General features: G+C 46.7%; 1 protein-coding gene across 2 annotated transcripts in view; it reads left to right on the forward strand.

The window, feature by feature from the left end:
* Sik3 (SIK family kinase 3) overlaps positions 1–18,067 on the forward strand; it is a 222,056-nt gene that overhangs the window by 167,781 nt on the left and 36,208 nt on the right. For both annotated transcript variants that reach the window (XM_076576194.1, XM_076576195.1), the window contains exons 5-6: positions 6,839–6,963; positions 7,430–7,553. In XM_076576194.1, coding sequence (XP_076432309.1) covers positions 6,839–6,963; positions 7,430–7,553 — 249 coding nt within the window. The remainder of the gene's footprint in view (positions 1–6,838; positions 6,964–7,429; positions 7,554–18,067) is intronic.

Below are 18,067 nucleotides of genomic sequence, written 5' to 3' on the forward strand. Positions count from 1 at the left end.
CCTGCTGCTGCTGCTGTGCACGCTGCAGGGGCAGGGGTGGGGGAGAGGGGCTCTTAGCACAAGCCTCATGCAACACCCAGGACGGTCCCTTCATGACTGCTTTAACTAGTTCTGAGTGCTGTGCCCCTGATTGTGTTCCCCTCCACCCCATTCAGAGTCTCCAGTCCATTCTCCCCCTTTGCCTCCCCATAGCAGCAGGGACCCATCTTGAAGTTTTTAGTTTTATATGTATGAGTGTATGTGGTGTATCTGTGGTTTCTGCATGCATGTGTGTGCACTTGCACTTGGATGCCCCAGGAAGACGTCAGATGTCCTATGCGCGCTCGCTCTCTCTCTCTCTCTCTCTCTCTCTCTCTCTCTCTCTCTCTCTCTCTCTCTCTCTCTCTCTCTCTCTCTCTCTCTCAGGACTTGTTTCTCCATGTAGTTTTGGTGCCTGTCCTGGATCTCACCCTGTAGACCAGGCTGGCCTCAAACTCACAGAGATCCGCCTGGCTCTGCCTCCCGAGTGCTGGGATTAAAGGTGTGCGCCACCACCGCCCGGCCATTGTATTCTCTTAAGGCAGGGTTTTTCAATGAACTTACAGCTAGACTGGCAGGCAGCCAGCCCTAGGTCCTCCTTCCAGCTTGTGCGTATTGGCTGCACTCAACCTTTCAGTGCGTGCTTCAGATTAGAACTCAGGTTTGGACAGGAGACACTCGTACATGATGAGGCATCTTGCCAGCCCCTACCTCCTTTTGTAGTCATTCCTGGGATCATGCCCCTGTGCGTTTGCTCTGTCTACAGGAGTTACCATATTGCCGTGTCCACCGGAAGTCTTCCATGTACTCATGTTGAATGAATGAGTGAAGAGATGGGGGACTTACTTAGAGTCTTGTAATGGAGGTGTTAGGAGTAGGAAACATTAGTAAATAAGTAATGAGGAGGAGGAGGAGGAGGAGGAGGAGGAGGAGGAGGAGGAGGAGGAGGAGGAGGAGGAACAAGAGCCATTCCAAAGCCAAAATTCACGAAGAGCCTATTGAATAGAAAGAATGACTTTCTAGGTTCAAAGTAACAGATCAAACATGATCTCTGAGGTTTTTTGTTGTTGTTAATTTTACTGTTTGGGTATTTCGGACCCAAGCCGTGAGAGTCCATTCTTGTTTTACTCTTTGCTTTATGTTTTGTTATGGAAGTTTTCTCTTCCATGTTTCTCGATGTTTCTGTTGTCTGTACTGTAAACTGTGAAAGCTGCTCCCCACTTCTCCCTCCCCTGCTTTCCACCACACATCTCAGTGTCCCCACTCCTCTGCTAGACTCAAAAACAGCCTTGTGCTTGCAGTGCATATGAAAATGCCCACAACGGTGAGCAGCTAAGAGAAAGGAGAGCAGATCCTTTTTTCCTCCGGCTCATTTTTTCAACCTCTCAAGTATTTATTAGAGGGAACTGAGTTTTCAAAATGAGTTCCAGTGTTCCTGTGTGTTAATAATTTGAGGTTTCTCTTGCATGGATAATTTAAATCTTCAAAAACAACTTACATTAAAGCTAAATGCACATTGAACTAGCTGGACTCCTGGCTTACCGACATGCAGGCAGTGATGAAGAGGACTGGAGGTGAAAAGCTGTTGCCAGGGAAGGCAGAAATATAGATGTCAGGAAGAAGGATGGGCCTGGGCCTGCTAGGTTTGGTGCTCAAACTGCATTGAAATCCTCTTTCCCAGTGTTACCAAAGATGCCCCATTGCTGAGGCTCATTTGTGTGATGCCAGTGATCGCTCCCCTGCTGAGCCCAGTCCTCTGTTTCTTTTTGTTCTGACTTGGGGCCTCACTGAGCAGCCCAGGCTGGTCTCAAACTTGGGCCCCTCCTGCCTTCAATTATCTGGGGTTACAGGCTTGTGCCATCAGTCTGGTTTTGTTAAGATTTTTTAGCTACTTAATCCTTACTCGTTATGAAGAGTTTGGTCAATGTTCACTGTATGCAGACTGTGATGTATGAAGTTGTGTCTCAGAGTTTGGATATCAGAAAGATTTATGGTATATCCTTCTAGTCCCAGCATTTGGGAGGCCAAGATGGGAGGCTAGCCTGGGCTACATAACAAGATCTAGTCCAACCTGGGCCACATAGTGAGACTGTTTCTCCAAAAAGTAGATCATTTGGTAGGACTTTAAATGTGGTTTCATTTATAAGTAGCATTTGCTGTTTCTTTTGAGATATGATCTGACTGTTGTTGTCTGAATCTTAGATGGTCTTTTAATAACACCCCAAAGCTAGATATCAAGGTGAAAGCTGAAAGATCAAAGAAGCAGAGCAGCTAGCCACTAGTTCTTACCTCTACAAAATCTTCAGCCTAAAGAGAGTGAGTTCCTGTTTGCTCACGCCTTATATACCTTTCTCTGCCCTGCCATATTACTTCCGGGGATTAAAGGCGTGTGTGCTTCCCAAGCAAAGGCATGCGATCTCAAGTGCTGGGATTAAAGGTGTGTGCCACCACTGCCTGGCTGTATGTCTAATCTAGTAGCTGGCTCTATTCTCTGATCCTCAGGCAAGTTTATTAGGTTACACAACATATCACCACAGACTGGGGAGTCCTGGATGGCCTGAAACTCACAGTGGAGATCAGGCTGACCTCACATTCACACATACCTATCTGCCTCTGCTTCCAGAGGGATTAAAGGCATGAGCCACCATGCCAGGCCATAAGCAGTATTTCTTACACTCTTACTGTGCTTAAAGACATGTTAGGTACCATGAAAGAATCAGAAAAAAAGTAGCTTTTTTATTAAACATTTTACAAAATATGAGTACTGTATTTATATCATTTCTCTCCCACCCCTCACCTCTTTAATCCCTTTCATGACCCAACTCCTCAAATTTGTCACCTCTTCTTTAATTGTTAATGATGTGAGTGTTTGTACACGTGCGTGTGTAGTTCTAACCACTTGGTACTGGATAACCTATGGGCCCATCCTGTAGCAGAGAAGACTGACTCTCCGTCTCTTGGCAGCTGTCAGTTGCCTGTAGCTCTTCATCTAGAGGTGGGGTCCTGTGAGATTCCCTCTATCCGGGTCGGAATGTCAGCTGGTGTGGTCATTGTACAAGTCTTGTTCAGGTAACTCTTATAAATAGTTCTTAAGGAACTAGAGAGAAAGAGAATAGATTTCTCCAAGGGAGGTAGAGTGTTTTAAAAGCTGAATTACACACACACACACACACACACACACACACACACACACACACACACCCTAAAATGAGATAAAGACAAAGTCACAGTGGAGTATAGAAAACTTAGAGGATGTAAGAGGTTCCACAAAGAGGTGCTTCTTTCTATTGATGTTTTGTTTCTCTAGCTATGATGAGCGGAATCAGGCTCTGAGCCCCAAGCCCCTTGTGATGACTCAGTTATCTTCAGCGCCTTGGTTGAGGTGGGTGGGAGGTAGAGGTTCTAGTAGGTGGCCCATTGAATCTTCAGTGTGAGAAGGAACCAGCAGCCACATGTTCAGGAGAGGCCTGACAGAGTGATTTCACTGAAGTTTACTTTTGTGAGCCTTTCTCAGGTTTCTACCATGTATTAAAAACACTGTGTGGAGACAAGAACAAATAAAACTGTCCCCTTCTGTCAGTCATCAGCAGAGGGCTTGAACACACTGGTACACCTAAGTACAGGATGAGGCAGAGTAGTGATTGGCATGTGAAGAATAAACAAACGGCTGTGACAGCTCAGAGGAAGCCATTGTCATGGCATTTTCTGCTGGAAATCAGTTAAAGCTTCATACAGGAAGCGATACTCGCCTGGGCCTTGAAAATGAATGGCGTTTAAAGGTGGAGAAGATAGGAACCGTTCTGGCACAGACCGGAAGTAGTATAAAGAAAGACGTGTAAACACAGGATGTGAGCCCTTAGTAATGGAGGCTGGTCAGGCTAAGTGGGAGAGCTGTGCAGGGCAGGGCTGTCTGTGGTGGACCTTAATGACAGTGCCACAGGAAGGACTTTGTGTGAGCAGAGGAGAGACACCTTGTTTGTTCTGTTTTGTTTTTTCGCGAGGAGGGAATAAGATCTGACTTTGTGTGACAGTCGCTGGGCTCTGAATGAATAGCTTAGAGGGAAATTCAGTGACATAGGTAGGAAGCATAGTGAGTCTTGATCTGGCAGGAAGGGGGCTGGAGAGGTGGCTTAGCAGTTCCGAACACTTGCTGCTCTATTCTGAGGACCAGAGTTCAAATCCCTGCAACCTATGTCAGACAACTCACAAAAAGCCCCAAACTCCAACTCCAGGAGATCCATTTCCCTCTGCTGGCCTTCATGGGGACCCACACAGACACGTATACATATACCCACACCTCACACACATGCATCTTAAAAAAGATGAGAGATGGAAACAAAACGGGAGCGATGGATTCAAGACACAGGGTAGAGGTTATGAGTGCCATCCAGCTCACGGGGGAAAAGGAGAGAGGGGAGCTGGAGATGATGCCAGGGTCGTGAGTGACAGGCGGTCCGCCATTGGTGAGCACCGTGGGATATTTGATTTTGGAAAATGGTCTTTTTCCAGACCGGTACTGGGAATCCAGAAGAGGAACTTAAGACTCCTAAGGGGAAGTTTCCCAGTCCAACAAGAGTAGAAGCGGTGGGACCTGAAAAGTTAGCTCCAGGGAGGCAGGCAAAACGAGCAGGGCCTCACTGGCGAGTTCCTTCTCTGGCTGGTTGGAAAGAAGGAATACAGAGGGCCAAGGGAAGTGCACCGCCAACGGGAGGGGAAGGGCGGGAGGGGAAGGGCGGGGAGAGGAAGGGGCTCCAGGGAGGTCGGGATCCAGCCTCCAAGTTGCTAGGGTTTCGAGGAATGTGGTGTACCTGTCACAGGGGCTGTCGAGACATCAGAATATTCATATGCCATCTTTGGGTTTACCTTGTTTGTTTGTTTAGACGATGTCTCACTGTGTGGCTGCCGCTGGCCTGGAGATCTCTATGTAGACCAAATCCACCTACCTCTGCCTCCCAAATCCTGGGATAAGGTGGTCACCATGCTCAGCAAGCCTGCCTTTTGTTGGTTGGTTGGTTGGTTTTTTTGAGACAGGGTTTCTCTGTGTAGCCCTGGCTGTCCTGGAACTCAGCGATCTGCCTGCCTCTGCCTTCCAAATGCTGGCCTTAAAGGCGTGGGCCACCGCCGCCCAAGCCTGCTGTTCTCCTGGTATTTTAGCATTGTTCCCAAACACTGGCTCCTCTGTGTCCTGCTCTTGAAATAGTGAGAAGAGAGAAAATAATGGAGGTGGCCTGTTAAAACAGACTTGAAGTTAAAACGTGAATGTTCTTTGTTCAGTTTCTAAATAAGATGCATTTTCTCCATTTTGAGTAGATATTCTCAATAATAACAATGTCCCATTGTCTAGTTGTTAGGTGGTTATAAATATATTTGTAGAAAGTCATATGAAAACTCAGTCCTACTGAGGACATGCCCATGTATTCCAAGCACTAGGCTATTCAGTGAGCCTCAAGAAATCGGATGTGGCGCCTACCCCCAAACCAGAAGGGAAAATAATGGCGGAAGCAGTTTAACCAATAAAACCCTATCAGGAAGACCAGTGTCCTTAGCCCTGGCTCAGTGCTGCTGCTGTGGACTACCAGGCTGTGTAGAGAGGGCCAGAAGGGGGTGCCTCATAGGAAGCTGCCTAGTTAACCAGTCTGGCTCAAACTGTGGTCTGTTGACTGTTATCTCAGGACCAGCACTGTCAAGATACAGTCACTGGTGCCTCGTAGGGCAGATTTGACTCTTGTTGTAAGGTGTGTATCCCACCGACCTGTCTTCCTGTAGAAGAGAGACTCGGAGTCTATAGGGCAGAGGCCAAATGGAGGCAGATGAGACTTTCAGCTGCTTTTAGTGTCCCACTGGACACCTGCAGGCCCGAGAGAACAACCCGTCCTTTCATCTAGGTGTGGCCTCACACCTGTAATCCCAGGACTCAAGAGGCGAAGGTAGGAAGAGTGCCATGAGTTCAAGGCCAGCCTGGTCTGTGTATGCAGATGCAGGCAAGTTACAGCTGTAAGGTGATGGCCTGCTTCAAAAAAGGGGCGGGGAAAGTCAGAGCCTTTTGCATCAGTGAGGCTGGAGGTGAAAGGAAAAGTATCGGCTCAGGACCCCCAAGACCCTCAGCACGAAAGAGATTTATTTTCCCCAGAGGGAGAGAGAGCAGGGAATAAGAGACAAAGACAGGAGGGGAAGGGACAAAGGACCGCCTCTGGATAGAGAGGAGACAGACGTGGCCCGTAGGAAAATGACAGTTTATAGAGGTACAAGGGGAAACCCATGTTTGGATGTGGTGTTCAGTTTTAATTGGGCATGTTAATTAGGGCAGCCAAAAGGGGGCTTTTGATTGCTGGACTTCAATACTTCAATAGCTGGACCTTGGTCGTCAGCCTCAGGAGGAGGAAGTGGCCAAATAAGGGGCAGACCTTGGTGGCCAGCTTTAGGAATGTAATCTAACTTTTGTTAGCAAGGCAGAGGGCATTGGGGAGGAGGGCGAGGCCTGCAGAGGCTTCCCCACCACGCTTGAGCTGGCCAGAGTTCCTTCATGGGTGAAGCCCTGTGTTCTATGTTCAGTAGAATTTAAAAAGTTTCCCCGCCTGGGCCTCCCCTCTATTCCCCTCTCCTCTTCCCCTCTCCTCTTCCCCTTCCCTTCCTTTCCAAGGCCCACACATGCAAGGCAGGTCCTGCACCTGGCCTGTCTCCTAGTTCCAACCAGCTCAGGCGACTGGCTGCTTCTTTCTTAAATTTGCCATTTCAGCTTGGTGACATGGCCTGTGTCCCGCTGACCAGAGACTAGTGCTTGTAGGTTGATGACAGGAGTGTTGTCCATTTGCCTTCCTAGACTTCGGCTTCAGCAACCTCTTCACCCCCGGGCAGCTGCTGAAGACGTGGTGTGGCAGCCCTCCCTACGCCGCCCCGGAGCTCTTCGAAGGGAAGGAATATGATGGGCCCAAGGTGGACATCTGGGTAAGTACTTCCCCTTCCCACCACCCTGCTCCCGTCTCTCGGTGACAGCTGTCTTGCTAGAGGACACACAGACAGGGCCGTGTGTGAGTGGAGAGCACCTTCACGTGTCCTCACAACCCACAGTCCATTTGCAGCCTCTCCTCCAGTACTGGACTCAGTGAGCCTCGAGTTTCAACTACTCGCTTTGTATGTGCAGAAGAACCCTCCCTGTAAGGGTCTGAGCGGGTGACGCCTGGGCCAAGAACAGAGATTATTCTTTCTGAGAGGCTGGGTTCTGATCCCGAAATTCATGTCTGGAAGCAAAGAAGACTGTTAACTGCTCTGAAGACTATTGACCTTGATAATGACCCATGCTATGTCCTAAAGAAGGAAGGAGAAGTTGGTTCCATCATCTTCACATGCACTCTCATGGCCTCTTTTGTTTTTTGATGCAATTAACTGTGCGTACTCTCTGTTTGGGATGCAGAGTCTTGGAGTTGTCCTCTATGTGCTTGTGTGTGGTGCCCTGCCGTTTGATGGGAGTACACTGCAGAATCTGCGGGCCCGGGTGCTGAGTGGAAAGTTCCGCATCCCATTTTTCATGTCCACAGGTAAGGGAGTTGCCCACACAAAGCTATGACTAGGTTCATGGAGAGCCAGGCATGTTAAGTCATTTCAGAAGTGCGGTAATGGTGGGTAAATGACCATTTGACTGCTTTCTAAACTGCAGTTCGTAGTTCCTCTGAGAGGCAAGGTTCCATAGGAACAAGAGAAGCAACTAGCTTTGGCTCAGGGAGCCTTCCCTGTGCTTAAACCTGGGCTCTGCTCAGTGCCAGTTTGTCTGAGCCTTGGTTTCCTCAGTCAGTAAGTTGGCTGAGAGTTTTGTGTGGCCCTGCTGTACAGATTGGATTGATGTGTATCGAGTCAGTGGTCCCTCACCTCGTGGCGGTGGGATGGACATTTGTCTTTCCGCTGTCTTCCCCACACCCTTTCACTGCAGTACAGGAGCTCCTTTGTTGGGACACGGATGCCCAGGACGAGCAGGCTGTGCATCTTAGTCCTGGTGTCGTCTCATTTCCTAGTTCTATCTGTAGTCTACCTTCAGAGTCAAATTGTTTAAAAAAATCCCTCTAAGTAAGTGGGCAGCAGGATAATTTTAGCTTTTGGAAAAGTTTTAATACTGAAAACAGACACCAGAAACCCAGATTTTTATAGTTGCCTGACAACTCAGAACTTATGTGGGTTTGGCTTTGCTTGGGGCCGAGGGGTGTTTGGTTTGGGTTGTTGTTGTTTTCCTGTCTTTCTTCACCATTTCTGTGCGTGTAAGAGGTCACGTCTGAGCCACTGTAGAAAGTGGTACCCTTTGTCTGCTACTTCCTCTTAAGGAAAGCATGCATGCATACCTTTAGAATAAGTAGGTGGAATGTGGGCTAGCTTTAACCGAGTCATCTCAGAATTGGTGACTGGGGAGGTGGTGTGTCAGGTAGTGATAAATGCTCTGGAGGATGAAGTAGAAACTTTTAGGATGGTGGGTGGGAGAGCATTCAAAGAGGTGCAGTTGGGAGGACACCGGAGGACCCCAGCCCGATGGCCTCAGGGAGCTAGCAACTGAGGCTGTGCCCGAAGAGTTCAGAATGAAGAGAGAAGGAGAGAGTTGAGGGAGCCTGTCTGAGGGCCTCATCAGCAGATATAAAGACTTTTTTACTTTTACTCTGGTGGAAGGGGAAGATTTAGAGTCTCTTAACAGAAGAATGATATGCTCTGACCTATGGGAGTTTCTTCTACTTTTTTCTTTCTTTTTTGAGACAGGGTTTCTCCATGTAGTTTTGGTGCCTGTCCTAGATCTCACTCTGTAGACCAGGCTGGCCTCAAACTCACAGAGATCCACCTAGCTTTGCCTCCCTAGTGCTGAGATTAAAGGTGTGTACCACCACCGCCCGGCTTTCTTCTACATTTTTATTGTGAAAAATTTCAAACAAATTGAAAAGATTTTGTAGTAGCTTTTAAAGACAATCACTGCAGTTGCTACACTGCTTGTTGAAAGGAGATTGTAGTGCAGTGCTGTGTAGCATAATGCAGTGCTGTGCAGTGCTGTGTAGTGTGCTTTGCTAAGCAGTGAATGGAATGTAGTGCAGTGTAGTGCAGTCCTGTGTAGGGCAGGCTCATTGAAGACACTTGTAGAAAGGGAGCCTGGTTGGTAGGAGACTTTGAGTGCACATGAGCGCCGCAGTTGGCTGTTCCCAGACTGGGTAATACAGGGGCTGGGGGAACACTCCTGCATCCCACATGGCAGGTATGTTGAGAGCATTTGAAACACTAGCTAGCTTCCGTCAGTATTATGAGCTTCGTAAGGTGGTCATCCTCACTTTACAGATGATACCCAAGGCGACTATCCCTAGATAGCACAGCTAATAAATGGCTGAACTAGAATTTGAACCCAGGCAGTCTGTCTCCAATAATGTTTGGTATTGGATTTTATGTAAAGAAAGAATAATTATAGGTAACTCTAAGGTTTTTTTTTTAACCTGAGCAGCAGAAAGAATGAGGATAACTGGGGGAAACAGTTAAAATTTTGGAGAGATGGTTTTAGGAGTGTCAAGTTGGAGGTGTCTATTCGCCATCTCAGTTGAGGCTCTAGTCGGCAGGTGAATTTAGGGATGATTACTAACCTAGGATATCTGTCTGAGAATCATCAATGTACAATGTCTAATGCTACCAGATGAGCTCACTCTCTGGGTGTGGAAGAGGTTCCAAGGATTTTTAGAGATTAGCAAAGTGAACAGGGGTCAGAAGGATGGTTAGCAAGGAAAGCCAGAGGCTGCTTGTCTTGAAGACAAGTGAAGATGTTCCAGGAAAGAGGGAGTGGGATGCCTCAGGAAGCTGAATTGAGAAGAGTGGAGATGATTGATGTTTTGGAGCGGCAGGAGCAGGCATCCGATGGTGTGTGCATAACAGGAGAGGAATGGGAGGAACAGACAAGGACCAAGCCTTGACTTTTTCTAGCTTGACTGTACGGTGAAGCAAGCAGAGAAGTGTGCACTGGGTGGCTCTTGCTGTGGTCATCGGGTGTCCAGACCAAAGCTGTATTTCCTCATTGTCTTATTTAGCACTTCACTGTTCCCTGCTAGGAAAAAACAGAGCAGTTTTATGTTCACAGCAGAATTGAGCTGAAGGGACAGAAGATGCCCATCTGCCCTCTGTCCACCTCCTCACAGCCTCCCTACTACTGGTACCCACCCCAACACACACACACACACACACACACACACACACACACACACACACACACCCCTGTCACTTAGAGCCTGCAGTTTATATTAGGGTTCACTACGGGAGTTGTGAGTTCCTGGGTTTTGACAAGTGTATAAAGACATTTATCCACCAGGATCATGTCATACAGAGTAGCCTCATCTCTGGGATGAGCCTGTGTGCTTCTCCTGTTCCTTCCTCTTCCTTTCTCTCTCTCTCTCCCAACTGGCCATAGTCGGTCCTTTCATTGCTTCTGTACCTTTTGACTTTTCCAGATGGTAATATGATTGGAAACACCGTGTGTGGCCTTTTGCATTGACCTTCCCCTTAGGAATATGCACAGACATATAAGGTCTGTTGTGTCTTGCTAGCTCATTTCCCTTTAGTGCCAAATGATACTCCCTTGTTTGGATGTACCACAGTTTATCCTTTTGCCCACTGGTGAGTGTCTTGGTTGCTTTCCAGTTTTGACAGTTATAACTAAGGTTGCTATGATGTCCTTGTGCAGATTTTTGTATGGACACACATTTTCAGTTTACTTGAGTAAATGCAAGGAGCATGACTATGGAGTCATATGGTAAGCGCTGGTTTCGATCTGTAACAGACTGCCCAGCTGCCTGCCGGAGAGCTGTGCCGTGTTGTTGTGGATGAGTTCCTACTGCTGCACGCCTCGCCAGCTTTTGGTGTTTAGTATTAGGTGTGTCTCTTCACAGGTGTGTGGTGTTTCTCGTTTTAATTTGTAGCTCTGGGGTCTGTGATTATGAGCAGCTTTTCATTTGCTTCTTTGCTATCTGTACATCTTTCTTGAGGTGTCTCATCAGGTCTTCATTTTTTTCTCCCCAACAAAGTCTCACAGCGTTTCCCAGCCTTTGAAGAGGTTAAGCAATCCTTCTGCTTCAGTCTCCAAGGATCTGGGATTGCTCATTTTCTTGTTGTGGTTTTTCACTGTCCTCTAAAGTATCTTTTTCTTACGGTGGCTCCTGAGACACATGCTCTCGCCCTCCCCTGAGTGTACTGTCTTAATCATCTCTGCCATATTTCTCGTTCTCTGTTCATCCTTTCTACCTCCTCCTGTTCACATAATCTCTTAGCCATCTTATTTACTGCCCTGGCTCCACTGAGCACAGTTAGGAGCAGCCCCCAATTAACGGGCCCCAAATTCTCTCCTGGGGTCTAGAGCTACATATCCAACCATTTGCTATCTAGCATCTCTTAAAACTTTGTGGTTTTGTAGTGCTGAGAATTGAACCCAGGGCCTTGAGTATGTTAGGTAGGCACTCTACCACTGGCCTACAAGCTTTTGTAGTACTGTGTCTTTCTTTTAGATCTTGAAGTCACATCATTGAAACATTTTCCAAAATGAACTTCATTCACTATTCACAAATTTGCTCTGTTTGGTGTCCACTGTCCTAGTGAATTCTGTCCCCTCTCCAGCTTGGCAGATACAAGTCTGGATCGTTTCTTCTCTTAGCACCTCCACTAGAGCCAGTTGGTTCTCCAAGGCTGCACACAGTCCCCCAACCTGTAGCCACTTGTATAGACCTTGCCGCCATCTTTCTTTTCCTGCCTAGATTAAACAGTGGTCAAATCTGTGGATTCTTGGTTTCAGCCTTGTCTGTTCTCCGTGTTGTTGCATGAGAAACCTTTGCAGACACAAATAATGACAAACTACACCATACAGACATGCTTCCCATATGCACACACACAAACACACAAATCTGATCATATCATTTTGTAGTTTAAAATGTTTCAATTGTTTACCATTGCCTTAAAGTTTACTCCTAATATGTCTAGAGCACTGAATTTCAAGTATTTTTATTACAGTCATAATAAAAATATACTTTATACTATAATCCATAACACATGTAAAAAATCAAAATATACTGTTTTGAGATAGAGTCTTACTCTGTAGCCCAGGCTGATTTTAAACTCAAGATCCATCTACTTCAGTCTCCTGAGTGCTGGAGTTATAGGCTTGTAGCCAGCCCCCTCCCCCCCCTCCCCCTGTGCTCAAGAGGTCCCTGCTCCAGTACTGGTGGTCAAACCCAGGGCTTTACCCAGTTAGCCAATATCACCAGGCACTCTGCCAGCATTTTTAAAGGGCAAAGCCTGCTTTTCCTATGGGCATCACACCCCAATATATTTTATTCTGTTCCTTAGGTGATCTCCCGAGCAGGGTTGTAAACAGTGGCAGTAGAGTTCCTTTGGGGGCTGGCCCTCCCTCTGTTAGACCCCCATGTTAGCTACAGCCTGTCATCCCAACTTACTTCTGGTTCCTTGAATGTCATCTTTTCTGGAACTGTTCCCTCTGCCCTAAACACTTCCTTCTTTCCAGACTCCTGTCCACTCACCCTTGTAGTGTAGAATCTAGTGAGAAGTTTGGTTAGTCACAGCTAAAGGTACAGGTGCTGGGGAGACAGCTGGCTGTCAGTGAAGTACTCACCTCACAAGCACAAAGACCCGAGTTCGAGCCCCAGAACCCACTTAAAAGTATTGGGTGTGGTGGCACATGCTCGTCATTCAACAGTTGGGTTGGGAGGTGTAGGTGGGGGCATCCTTTGGGCTTTCTGCCCAGCCAGTCCAGCCTACTTGAGCTCTAAACTAATGAGAGGCCCTGTCTCAAAAAAAGATGGGTGACATTTCTGATCTACACATACCCACTAAAACAGAAGAATCTAGATATTTTCTATTTCTATTTTAGCTTTCTGAACTTTGTCTTACTGTGACATTTATCAATTAAATTTTAAGTAATTCTTTCATTATATGCCTTCCACACCAGACTCTGAACTTGAGTATATACAAGCAAAATATCTTTCCCACAATTATTTATAATCTACCATAGTGTCTGGCACACAGCAGGACTTACTACATTACTAAGTCTTTGTCAGAGTCAAGCCCTCCTGTGGTCCAAGGGCTTTCATTTATTCCTAAGATTAAAATCAGGCCAGGGCCGGGCGGTGGTGGCGCACGCCTTTAATCCCAGCACTCGGGAGGCAGAGACAGGCGGATCTCTGTGAGTTCGAGGCCAGCCTGGTCTACCAAGTGAGTTCCAGGAAAGGCGCAAAGCTACACAGAGAAACCCTGTCTCGAAAAAACCAAAAAAAAAAAAAAAAAAAAAAAAAATCAGGCCAGGTATGGTGGTGCACACTTTTCTCCCCAGCCCTCAGAGGCAGGTGGATCTCTATCAGTTCAAGGCCAGCCTGGTCTACACAGTGAGTGAGACTTTGTGTCAAAAAAGAACACAAAAAGGAAAATCAGAAATTTTCACAATTGTAACTCCCGCTGCAGCATTCACGCCACCCCCATTCCATTCCGTTGTTCTGACCTTAGGTCCTTGCCATTCTCTGACTCAGCAAGCACACGACCCTTCCCCTCAGGTGGGCACTCTGAGGCTTCTCCCGACCCCACACCATCCCCAGTGGCTTTCACAGTTCTGTTTGTCTTCACACTTGTCCCAACCCCACATGCTCTTTGTCTTCTTCTCACCTCCCACTTCGTCGTTCGCTGCCAGGGAAAAGCATTTAGATTTTGTTCACTGCTGTATTCCTGGCCTTGGGATAGTGTCTGAGCTCTGGTAGGCATGCATAAAGATGTACTAGGGGGGGAAATTAATGCACAGGTTTGTTAAAATACAGCCTACAAAATCCCTTCCAGAGGGATTACCCAAACAATATCAAGAAATTCCATTGTGCATGCGTATAATCTCAGCACTTGGGAGGAGGCTCAGCAGGTGAAGGTCATCTCTAGTTGCTTAGTGAGTTCGAGGCTCTCCTAGGATGTAAGAGATCCTGTCTCAGTTGCTGCCCACCAGCAAACACACACAGAAAACTACATTTCTGTAAGTATTTTCCTGTATTTCATCTGCTTTAAACTATGCAACTATGCCCTGGAATCGTTACCTTGTATTATTTTATTGCTTGCTGGTGACGTTTAGAGAAATGACTTGCCTTGTTACAGCCACACAGATCCTCATAGCTTAGCCACCCCCTCGGATGCTGTACTGTCCTGCTCAACCTCACTGTTGCAAGAAAGGGCAGCTCAATAAACTACTTCCTCTGCTTTTCCTTTTTGTGAGGGCTTTGGATCTTCTCTGCCCTCCACCGCAGCCTCTCACACCAGAACCTGGCAAATGTTCTTGCTCAGTCAAGCCTCCCCAAAGCTGATTGCTGAGAATAGCTCCTGGCAAATAGCTGCTGAAACTATGCTCTTAGTAAGTTATCATAAGCTGAAAGACTGGGAATGGCAGTGTGGTTGTCCTAAATAGTGTCACTCGTTAACCCCGGAGATGAAATTCCCTGAGTAGAATAAAAGGCTCTGTAAGATTAAGTACAGAAAATGAGAAATGAACCAGTGTAAGAAATGAGTTGACAATTGCTATCTTATCATACAGTCATTCTTGTCCTCGGCAATATGGATGTGCTTGACTCTGTTCCATACCGTAGACCTGAATCCCAAGACCCATCAGAGGCTGGTGCTGTCCATATGAAGAAGCACAGAAGAAAATGAAATCATAGATGTTCTTTCTTGTGTTCTGAGCAAAGAAGCTGAGGCTGGCTCTGGGTCCTTTCTGTCTCTGGGCATAGTTGTGACTCTCTAGACCCTGCACTGGCTCTTTTTGTGGAGGTCAGAGCTGTTGGGTCTGTAGTCACTCTCTTTCTGTTTCTGTCACTGTCCTCTAGAGGGCAGTGTGGTCAAGGAAAGTCCTTAGAACAAGGCCCATTCTCTGGCTGTCACTAACTTGAGCTGAGCTTACTGATTCCTGTGGAAATGATCTAGAGACTCCAGCAGAGCTGGGATAGTTTTCTGTATTAGCATGTGAGGCCCTGAGAAGACCCTGTCCACTAGCCTTTTCTGGCTCTTGGGTTCCAGAGTGTCCCCAGCTGTGGATGAGAACAGGCTCAGCAGATGGATACTGTTAGTTCAGGAACTCGAAGCTTATTTTCTGCCTGTCACTGCGTCTTCACACAGTGGGTCAAAGCTGGTCAGACACAAGTGTTCTTCCCTGTGTGTCCCGAGATCAACTGAGATCATACACTGTTAAGTGACATTTGTTCTAGATGGAGTGGTTTTATACCACCTAGTATGTCATGGACACGCCTTCTTCCCAGGCCTGCATGTTATACAACCACAACCTAGCAGCGCCTGGCAGGACATACATATATTTTCAGTGATTGTTTGAAAGAAATATGGAAGAAATCACAATGTCCCGCATGGTGGCATACACCTTTAATCTGGCTCTTAGGAGGCAGAGGTAAGCAGATCTCTGTGCGTTCCAAGCCAGCCTGCTCTACATAGCAAGTTCCGAGACAGCCAGGGATACATAATAGAGACCCTGTCTCAATGTCCCATCCCCCCAAAAAAGAAAAGTTAAGGAAGAAATATGGTTTTACTCCTTTACTAGACTCTTCCTTAGACTCGACTCGGTTGTATTATTAAAGTGATAGATAGCTCACTGATGGTCTGACTCACTTAGTAAACCATTGGTTTTATCTTCTTTTGTTACTGTATAGATGACTAGATCAAGTGACTTCTGCTTAGTTTGAAAAAGGTGTTTTGAGCCAGCTGGCTCAGGTCTGTCATCCCAGCACTCAGGAGGCTGAAGCAGGAGGAACACAAGTGAGTTTAAAGCCAACATGGGCTATAGAGTAAGTTGGAGACCAGTCTGGGATATGTAATGAACCATCTCAGAGCGGGGAGGAAACTATTTTGATGTACCATCAAGTTGGCTCTGAGTCTCTGTCATATCATGTTTGGTGCAGGCCATTGTTTTTTGAGTGGAGCTTCTTGGATTAACCCAGAGCTCAGAGCTCATCACTCCAAGAACACCACAGCCTTAGCCACAGGCGATTAGCAGGGGAAACCCGGTGTCCTAAGTTCATATAAGATGAGGCCTGCTTCGGCCAGTGTCAGCAGAGGCTCCGTTTGACTCCTCCCACTGCTGGAAGCCAACAACGTCAGCAGTTGATTACTAGGTTCACTCCCTAACTCTACATTGTAAACCCATGGCTGTGTGCTTTGCCGCCTTCTTCTGTTAAATGTCACCTACGAGCAAATGTAGTCAGATCGTTTACTTAACGGAAGGAAAATTAATTTACCATGAAGAAGCTGTACTGATGCTGAGTGCACTGAGATCTCTTGTGGGCAATATTTTTGAGTCCTTATTGATTAGACTTCATTGGGACTTAATTAGCTGTAATCTTGCATAAGCATTTTATCACTGGGAATGCAAGACCCCACTTACATAATGCTTCTGATGGAGAATATGGCCTGCAGCTACTTCCAGAAAGCTACCACTTAGAGGAAAGTAACTCTGCCTCATCAGCTTACTCATCAAGAACCACACAATGTCTCCCTTGGTGGAAAGCACTTTGTGAAGAGGAACAGGGCTGGGAATGGATGTCACTTGCCGGACGGGCTGTGAGTGCAGAGGGCCATCTTTGGAGGTCTGCTGTCTATTTGGGGAGAAAAACCTAGAGTGGTTTGGCTTCCATTCACACAGGGAATACACCTCATGCCAGAGAGCTGGTTGTGATGCCACACACCTGTAATCCCTGCACTTGGAAGGCAAGAGGCAGGAGAATCACAAGTCACCCTCAGTTATATGCCAGTTTCAGAGCCAACCTGGCATCTATGAGACCCATTTCAAAAACAAAACAGAACTGCTTTTCAGAGTAAGCTGAAAAGTTTACTTACTTACTTACAGAGTAAGTAAGTTCCCACAAGTTTACCTAACTTTCTAGAAACCAGGGACAGAGTGTTGACAGTGTTGTGCTTATTACCGCCCCTTTCAATTGAACTGTTTTCTGGATTACAGAAACCCTCTATGGAAAAACAGAGGAAGACAATTCTAAGTAGAAGCTTGACTCCAGAGGTTGAGTAATAACAGGAGGTTGGGCTCCTGTATCCTCGACACTGTTGATTTAACTGCCTAATGCCCAGTGGGCTCACTCTATCCGTGAGCTATGCTGAATGAATGGTGGGTCGTTTGGTAACAAAAATGAAGGGGTGGCCTCACTTAATAAGTGCCAGACCCAGGCTTTGAACTCTTATCGGTCTGGCTTCAGAGAACACCTAACCATCCTCAGTTCTGTTTAGTTCTCAGCAAATACATATCTGGCAGTTATTCCAAGTATCAGGAGAGTCCTGTAGTGACTATCAGAGAAAGCATTGAGGGGAGCCCTTAGATGGGTCTACAGGTAAGGGTGCATGCTGCCAGGCCCGATGAGGGTTTTATATATATAAAGGTCTTGTTTGAAGTCGTTTTCCTTCTTTGTTTAGATTTTAAAAGAGGGGCCATGTCAGATAGATTTCACTGCTGCTAGCACTTGGCAGTGACAGAACTTCCTTGGCAGAGAAGTAAAAGTCATGTCTAGGGCTCAATCCACAGCAGAGTTGGGGTTTCTAGCTCCAGCCAGCTTCTTACCAAAAGGTGTCTTGGTAAAAACCAAAACCCAAAGCTATTTCTTAAATTGATTTAACTTTTTAGTTATTTCTAAAGAGACCATGACGGACTTTATTTTCTGTCCTTAGAGGGAAAACTGCAAAATGAGGTATGATGGGTACATGTCTGTAGCCCCACCACCTGGAGGGCAGAGGCAGGAAGCTGGCAAGTTCAGTGCCAGCCTGGGCTTCATTGTGAGAAATCATTTCAAAGACAGGGGGAGGGGGAGAGACTGAGAGAGAAAGAGGGGAGGGATTATGAGAGAATATGAGAATGTTTTATTTGTGGTTTTCTTTTCTGAAAAAAGCAGTCAGCATTACTGAGGCACTCTGAGTCCTAAGCATCTGTAAGTCCAGAACATATAAAGCACCGTAGAGTCCTGTGAAAGCCACATGGCTCCATGCTGAGGTCCTTCAGCCCCTCCTCAGCTGTTTG

Source organism: Peromyscus maniculatus, chromosome 7 (genome assembly GCF_049852395.1).
Source record: "Peromyscus maniculatus bairdii isolate BWxNUB_F1_BW_parent chromosome 7, HU_Pman_BW_mat_3.1, whole genome shotgun sequence".
NCBI lineage: Eukaryota > Metazoa > Chordata > Mammalia > Rodentia > Cricetidae > Peromyscus > Peromyscus maniculatus.